Source organism: Quercus lobata, chromosome 1 (assembly GCF_001633185.2).
Source record: "Quercus lobata isolate SW786 chromosome 1, ValleyOak3.0 Primary Assembly, whole genome shotgun sequence".
NCBI lineage: Eukaryota > Viridiplantae > Streptophyta > Magnoliopsida > Fagales > Fagaceae > Quercus > Quercus lobata.
The window spans coordinates 3,906,074-3,914,942 of NC_044904.1; the positions used below are offsets into that span (position 1 = coordinate 3,906,074).

Genomic DNA, 8,869 nt, shown 5'->3' on the forward strand with positions numbered 1-8,869 from the left:
ATGGCTTATTTCTTTGAGATAAATAATAAATTTTTTATACTTGCTACATTCATGCTTCTTGGGTTGTTCATGTCCTCCCCAGAAAAAATAGGTATGTTTATTGGGCCTTATTTATTTGTTTTTATCAACGTACGTACACATGCATTTATCATCATTTCGTGTAGCTAAAAATTAGGAGCATACATGGGACGTATTTGGTTGGGTTTAAGGTATTTTTCAATCTAAAATGGTCTCTTTGAATTGAGAAATTTTTAACCTAACCCAATGCAACCTGTATGGATTGGATTGGGTAAGTTGCCAAGTTGACACTAGTTTGTCAAGCTTAATATATCAACATTCAAATCTTAGCCCCAAATTTTTAGAGTAAGTTATGAATCCTCAACATATTAATTAAGGTGTCATATACATTTTTTTCAGCTTTTTGTTCTATCCAAATCATAGTCTCTGCTACATCTTTAATTAACATGCCCTTTTTTAAAGGAAGATCCTCATATTTAATTAGTAGTATATTTCCATGCATTTTCACTTATCAATCAAACATTTTCATTTAAGCTTTGCTCATTTTATGAATATGTTGCTTCTTAATATGCATAGTAAGTCTTATGAAAGTTTTAGAAAATTTTCTCTTCAACCTAATATGTATTCTAGGATCACATAAGGCCTCTTATATGATGTTGCACTTCATCCACCTTACTCTTATCCTGCGATTTACACCCTTTTCAATCTCTTAATCTTTATGAATTATTAATTCAAGATATCGAAAGCTTTCTCTCTTTAGTATTTCTTGGCCATTGTGTCTTACCACTACATTTTTTTTTTTTAAAAAAAAATCTACATGCCATATGCTTGAGTCCTACATAATCAAAAGTCTTTAGATTCTAGTGTGTCTTGCCAAAATTTTAACTTAGCTTTAATTCTTCTAGTTTCATCTACCAAAATAGAAATAAATCATTCATTTAATTATTAAAGCTTATTATTCAATAAATGATTACAATTCACACACAATTGAACATAATATTCTAATTTTATCAAAACTAAGTATCAAACTATAAAAAATATAAATCAAGCTAACATATTTAAAAATATTTATTTTATATTATTAATTAAACTATAAAGTATAAACAACGTAAGTTGGTTTTATGGTATCATTTGAAAACCCTTTTACTCGTACCTTACCCATTTAGTAACGTGGTAGGGTTTTGGTCAAACCGATGTTAGTCTTTAATTAGAATTTGTTTATCTGTTTTAAGTATTTTAATAGGTTCGTGGAGTTTCTTTTGTAAACATGTCGGATTAGGATGAGATTAATAATAATATATATCAAGACAACTCAAGTTTTAATAATAATAAATGCACAATTATCCATATTCACATACCCAACATATATTACATTTGGCCTGTTATTAATTAGGTAAACATTATTGTAAAAAGAAACTACCCTCTTGAATTTTGAGTAGGTGAGAATAAGAAACTGCAATAAGTTCTTTAACTTGCCAAAATTTGGGCACCTCACCTTACTATTTAGCTTTAAGCTTTCCAAACTTCATTAGATTTTAACCAAAATTCTAGCAGTGTAAATTATATGAATTTTATCTTGTCTTTGAAAACTAAAAATATGAATTTTGTCCTGTTGTTGAAAACTAAAAAATCTTGGTTCAATTTGATGCAGGAGCACAACCTATAGGTGTTTGCTATGGACAGATAGGAGACAATTTACCACCTGAACAGGAAGTTATAAATCTTTTTCGAACAAGTGGCATTGGGAAAATGAGAATTTATGGCCCAAATCCAGCAATCTTGGAGGCCCTTAGAGGATCCAACATAGAACTGATCTTGGATGTCACTAATGATAAACTTCAAGCCCTTTCTGATGCTGCAACTGCAAATGATTGGGTCCGGCAAAATGTACTGAACTACCCAGATGTCATATATAGGTACATCGCTGTTGGGAATGAAATAAAGCCTAATGATGGAAGGGCCCAATATGTTGTACCAGCCATGCAGAACATTCACAATGCAATTGTCTCAGCCAATTTACAAGACCAAATTAAGGTTTCAACATCAATAGATATGTCACTGTTGGGCAATGCATACCCTCCATCAGAAGGCTCATTCAGTGACAGTGCAAGTTCATACATGGCCTCAGTCATTTCCTTCCTAGCAAACAATGGGGCACCACTTCTTGCCAATGTGTACCCATACTTTAGCTACATTGATAAGCCACAAAGCATCAGTTTAGACTATGCCTTATTAAGATCACCAGGGGTTGTGGTACAAGATGGTGAGTATGGATACCAAAATCTCTTTGATGCAATCTTGGATGCTCTCTATTCTGCCCTTGAGAAATCAGGTGGTTCCAATGTGAAGGTTGTTGTATCAGAGAGTGGTTGGCCATCTGAGGGTCATGCTGCTGCAACAATTGATAATGCTGCCACTTACTACCAGAATTTGATCAATCATGTGAACAGTGGGACTCCGAAGAGGCCTGGACAAGCAATACAAACTTATTTGTTTGCTATGTTTGATGAAAACAAAAAAGGCCCTGAGGAAACTGAGCGACATTTTGGTCTCTTCCACCCTGATAAACAGCCAAAATACCAAATCAGATTCAATTAGAAGAGTTATTGTTTTTTTTTTGGTAAATTTTATACAGTTTTTGTTTGAAAATAATCCTGTCCCTTTGTTAACCCGACAAGTATAACATGGGATTATTTGTGTTAGAATAAGTTGATGATGCCATATTTTGGTATTATTTATAGCCTATTAGTGCTAATGCTACAAAATGTAATTCAAATTGTCTTAATTAACATGCTTATAAAATGTCTCTAGTTTCTTTATTTCAATTCCTTTTCTTTTGTTGATTCTTATCAAATAGTTACATGCACTGGCATATTATAAACCATTGATCTCAAATTTTGTTTAACAGTAATTATACACAATTAATTTATTTAGCATTAACGGAAAAGGACCTTCTAATCAAAAGTCTTGTAGCCCTACTAGTACCTCCAAGTATTTCTAACAAAGATATCTAGGTTCAAATCCCCCCTCCCTAAAATATGGAATTATCCAAAAACAAAAAGAGTAAAATGGCCTTCTAAGGTTCAAGAAAATAGGTTGCAGAACCTTATATCAATATATCAGACACATACACATTCTTTCTAAACCAATTTAGTTATAACATTACAGTAGACACACCATGTTCACCTAATTGATAGCAGCTTTTGTCACTGACTCACTGTGGTCTTCAAGGATACATAAACAGAATTATACTGCTGGCGACTCTGTCAATATGGCCGGTCCAAAATCTATAGAGGATGTCCTAGTATTAATATCTGATTTTGAACCATTGTTAAGCCTCTTTTCAGTATTCATGGTTACAGATTGGATTATTTCTTTAAACCTAATGCTTTATTTGATCTTCGACTGTGGACGTCTCTAATTTGTTAACCGCTAAATAAACTTTTAAATTGAATTATCAGTAAACCACAATCGAAGCAATGATTAATAGCTGGCCTTTGGGACATTCGATGAGAGAATAACTTATTCTTTCCTTTGCATGAATAATGAGGGAATAAAGATCCATTTCCCCTAAATATTTTTTGGTTATGCAAATAACAATGCTGGTTGCAATTGCCATAATCATGAAATACTTGCTCTAGGCCTCGTTAAATATTTTTGGTGACTCACTTGAGCTCTATATTCTCTTAATGCCTTAGCAGAATTAGGGTCTTCACTATAGTCATAATCAATTGGTTATAGGCCATTTTCCCATTTTTTGCCGAATATTCCCCACCCTTTTTTTCTAAAGAAATAAGCCTTAAGCATGACTCTACTAGTCTATATATAAAAATTATACATACATACATATATGTATATATTTATTTATTTTGCTTAAATATATATTCAATCTCAATAGAATTCATTTAAAAGTAATAATGTTAAAACAAATGAATAACGGTCATAAAGATTACATTTATATATTCATAGCCTTTATGTTTAGAAAGACTTTTGCTTAAATTTAACCGTACCGAAGTGAACTAAAATGCTATATTAATGTGGCTCAACAAAAATGCAGCAACTATAAATGCTATGCTTAAGATTTTGAGAAATTATTATGTACTCCCAGAATACCATAAATGCGTACTCCCTCCTCTCATATGAATGGTGGGTCCCACTAACTAAATTCATGGTGGAACCCACCATTCATGTGAGATGGGAGACTACGCATTTATGGTACTCTGAAAGTACCTAATAATTTTCCTAAGATTTTAAATATTACAAGTTTGAGATTTATATATATATTTTTAATAAATTTGGATTTAGATTAAGTTTTTTCAACCCAAACATGTCTTTTCCCATTATGTAAGTGCACAAAAATAGATCAAAGTGGACCAAAATGAACCGAAGTGATCCAAATGGGCCAAAATAAACCGAATAAAAATTGTTTAATTTTTAGGGAGAACAAATTATTTTCAAAAAAATTTAGAGAAAAATTTATACATTATGTTGCAATACAAAATTATTATTTATTCTCATGTATCGCGTGGTTCTGCAACTAGTTTATAAATAATAAGTCAAATGAAGTATATTTGAAATATCCATAATTTAGTAAATTATCATATAATTTTTAAGATACAACAAAGTAGATAAATTCAACTTTTGTTTCAAATAAATGATAGCATCTTCTCTCAAAAAAAAATTATGGCATGTGATAAATAATGCTTGTATATATATTCTTCTTTCTCATCAACTTGCCAAAATAGAAACTATCTAAAACTAGCGTACATTTTTTTTTTTTTAAGGGGAAAAATTGTCCAATAAAGTTTAAGACAGAAATGAAATGGCCAATCTAAAGTCTCAACAAAACCACATATATGAAGAATAAAGATATAGAGATAATAATGAAAAAAGTATAAGATATAAAATTTATAGAGAAACACCCTACTTTTAATTGCAAAGAGGACTCTCTCTCTCTCTCTCTTGAAAAACAAAAACAAAACTGTGGTTATATATATATATATTAAAACAAAAACAAAACTGTATAGAGAGAGAGAGTTGGGTTCAAATTACATCTAATGTAACTTTAAGTAATATTACACCACTCAATATTTTTTAATTGGATGTGAATATTGACAAATGTACCATTAGATTACATTATTTTCGTATATTTTTCATGCTTGCAAAATTTTGAGGTGATCAAAAATTAATAGTCATGTCATCAATCAATTGTTAAAATTCAAAATTTGAAGTTTAAAATAATGCATACAAGATGAGTTTATATATTAAATGGTAAATAACATCCGATTGATATAAAAATTGGCATGCATGTTAAGAACATATAGAACATGAAGATGATAAAATATGAAGCCTGACGGGCCTACCTTAATGGGCCTGACGGATAGGAACTGTTGGACCTGTGTAAAGATGATCCCATGCGCTTTGAAGGCCCATCGCTGAAAGACACAGTGAGGGCCCATGATCCGAGATCTCTATCACTCATTGCCTAGAAAAGCCCTAGGATCCCAAAATGGAAATCCAAATACAAGGGTGATTCTAGGAGACACGCATGCTGAAAATAGATTTCCTCTATAAGGAAATCCTTGCTCACCACGCTCGGAAGAGTTTGAAGTAGAGTCCCATATGGAAAAGACTTCGAGTCCAAGAAGGAAAAGCCAACTCTCTACTACTATAAAAGACCTAACACCCTCGCAAATCAAGGTACGCATAACTTACCCTCTCTAGCACTCTAGAGTTGTGAGAAGAATTCTGACTTGACCTTCGGAGAGTGTTTGGCCGGCACCACACCGGTGCTCTCTAAAGGTTTTCTTTCTATTGTTCGTGTGGTGCAGGTTCGCTTCAAGTCGTGAGTGCTGTGTGACCTATTGGTGATATTTTCAGCATCATCAGTTGGCGTCGTCTGTGGGAAATGTAGCACATTGTCGCTTCTTAGATAAAAGAGTTATATGGTACTCACTCGTTCAATGGCGACCACTAACGACATTCAAGAAGAAGAAGCACCTACGACTGCTCTTGAGAGACAGGTCAGGACGCTCGCCACAGCCGTGGAGCGCCTCACCAAACAAAACCACGACCTAGAAGAGCAGCTGAACCAGAAAAATGCGGCAGTCAATAACCAAGGAGTGGATCAAGAAGGAACCAGCGCTGAAAGGAGGAATCACGAAGGACCACAGGAGAGCAACGCCCCGAGCAGACCAGTGCGACGGGACACTAGCATCCCTTCCCTGACAGATACGGCTCCACCACCCATCATCGCGGAGATGCAGGCGATGAAGGAACAGATGGAAGTGATGATGAACGCTCTCAAGGGGCGAGTATCCAGTGATCTTGACGACCTTGTCAACCGGACTGACTCGCCATTTACGACAACCGTCAACTCCTTCCCCCTGCCGAGTAAGTTTCGCATGTCAAATATGGATAGTTATGACGGAGTCAAGGACCCTCTAGATCACCTAGAGACCTTCAAAACCCTGATGCACCTTCAGGGAGTGGCAGACGCGATTATGTGCAAGGCTTTTCCTACAACCCTAAAGGGCGCAGCACGGATTTGGTTCAGCCCGCTAGCACCCAACTCCATCAGCACCTTCAAGGAGCTAAGCGCCCAATTTACTACGCACTTCATTGGAGGACATCGGTATAAGAAGTCCACGGCTTGTTTAATGAATATCAAGCAGCGAGAGGAGGAGACGTTAAGGGTCTACATATCACGCTTCAACAAGGAAGCGCTCTCGATCGACGTAGCCGACAACAAGATACTGGTAGCAGCATTCACGAATGGGCTGAAGGGAGGCAAGTTTTTGTTCTCCCTATACAAAAACGACCCAAAGACCATGTCAGAGGTGCTTTACAGGGCCACCAAATACATGAACGCTGAAGACGCGCTATTAGCCCGAGAAGATAGACCCAAGAAAAGAGACAGACAAGAAGAACCCCGACAGGACCAGGGGCGGAAGAAAGGCAGGATGAGAGACCGAAGGGAAGAGAGACGTCCAAAACCCATGGGCAGAAGGTTCACAACTTTCACCCCGTTAACCGCTCCGATAGACCAAGTCCTAATGCAAATTAAGGACGAAGGGGCCCTGACGTTTCCGGGAAAGCTGAAGAGTGATCCCAACAAAAGGTCCAGAGACAAATATTGCCGCTTCCACCGTGACCATGGTCACGACACGGCCGATTACTACGACTTAAAGCAGCAAATCGAAGCCCTTATCCGACAAGGAAAGCTGCAGAAGTTCGTCAACAAGGAGAGAATGGATCAACCCCCACAAGAACAACACCCCCGCCGAGAAAACGAGCGACCAAGACCCTCATTAGGGGACATAAGGATGATAATCGGAGGAACAGCTGCGGCCAGATCATCGAAAAAGGCTCGCAAAACATACCTTCGGATGGTACAAAATGTCCAATTGACGGGCACCGTGCCAAAGATAGCAAGAAGGGAAGGCCCCATTATCGGGTTCTCGGAAGAGGATGCACGGCGCCTACACCATCCACACGATGATGCCCTCGTCGTCAGCATGCGGGCAGGAGACTACAACATGCACCGAGTGTTGGTCGACAAAGGCAGCTCAGCCGATATCTTGTACTATCCGGCGTTCCAGCAAATGAGGATTGACAGGGAGAAGTTAATACCGACAAACGCCCCGCTCGTTGGTTTCGGAGGGAGTAGGGTATTCCCTTTGGGCGCGGTCACGTTATCGGTGACAGTAGGAGATTACCCCCAACAAATCACCAGGGACGTGACATTCTTGGTGGTCGATTGCTCGTCCGCCTACAATGCTATTCTTGGACGACCTACGCTCAACTCGTGGAGGGCGGTAACATCAACTTACCACCTAATGATCAAGTTTCCAACGGAGTATGGGGTAGGAGAGCTACGCGGAAGTCAAGTTGCCGCACGGGAATGCTACGTAGCTATGATGGAGATGGAAGACCAAATCCAGGCCTTGAACATAGAAGAGCACCGAACGATGGCAGAACCCACAGAGAAGCTAGAGGAGATAACTCTCGACAGTTCCAATCCGGACAGAACAACCAAGATCGGAACGCTTGCCAAACCCGCAATCCGTCAAGAGCTCGTAGCTTTCTTGAGGAGCAATAAGGATGTGTTCGCCTGGAGTCATGACGATATGCCAGGAATCGATCCCTCAGTCATGGTACATAAGTTGAATGTATTGCCCTCCTTTCCACCCGTCCGACAAAAAAAAGAGTGTTTGCCCCGGAACGAGACCAAGCAATAGCGGAAGAGGTCCGCAAACTCCAAGAGCCAAGCTTCATTAGGGAAGTCTACTATCCCGATTGGCTGGCAAATGTGGTAATGGTGAAGAAAGCGAGCAGCAAGTGGCGGATGTGCGTGGACTTCACCGATCTTAACAAAGCATGCCCCAAAGATAGCTATCCCCTTCCAAGGGTCGACGTCCTAGTAGACTCGACGGCTCAACACCAATTACTAAGTTTCATGGACGCTTTCTCGGGTTATAACCAGATCCGCATGCACGAGGCCGATCAGGAGAAGACTTCGTTCGTAACCAGTCAAGGACTCTTCTGTTACAAAGTAATGCCATTCGGCCTGAAGAATGCAGGGGCAACATACCAAAGACTAATGAACAAGATGTTCGCGCAGCAAATCGGGAGGAATGTCCAAGTCTATGTCGATGACATGCTGGTGAAAAGCCGGAAGGAGGAAGACCACCTGGAAGATCTTAAAGAAACATTCGGTACGCTTCAATCCTACAACATGAAGCTCAATCCGGGAAAGTACGCATTCGGCGTAACGGCAGGCAAATTCCTAGGATTCATGGTATCCCAGAGGGGGATTGAGGCTAACCCGGACAAAATCCGAGCCATAATA

At 38.4% G+C, this 8,869-nt stretch overlaps 1 protein-coding gene across 1 annotated transcript; it reads left to right on the forward strand.

Annotated features, from left to right (window-relative positions):
• Positions 1-2,729, forward strand: LOC115993877 (glucan endo-1,3-beta-glucosidase-like). Its single transcript, XM_031117863.1, has 2 exons — positions 1-91; positions 1,670-2,729. Exons 1-2 carry the CDS (start codon positions 1-3, stop codon positions 2,614-2,616), a joined length of 1,038 nt encoding a protein of 345 aa, XP_030973723.1. The 3' UTR covers positions 2,617-2,729.
• Positions 2,730-8,869: the final 6,140 nt, after the last annotated feature.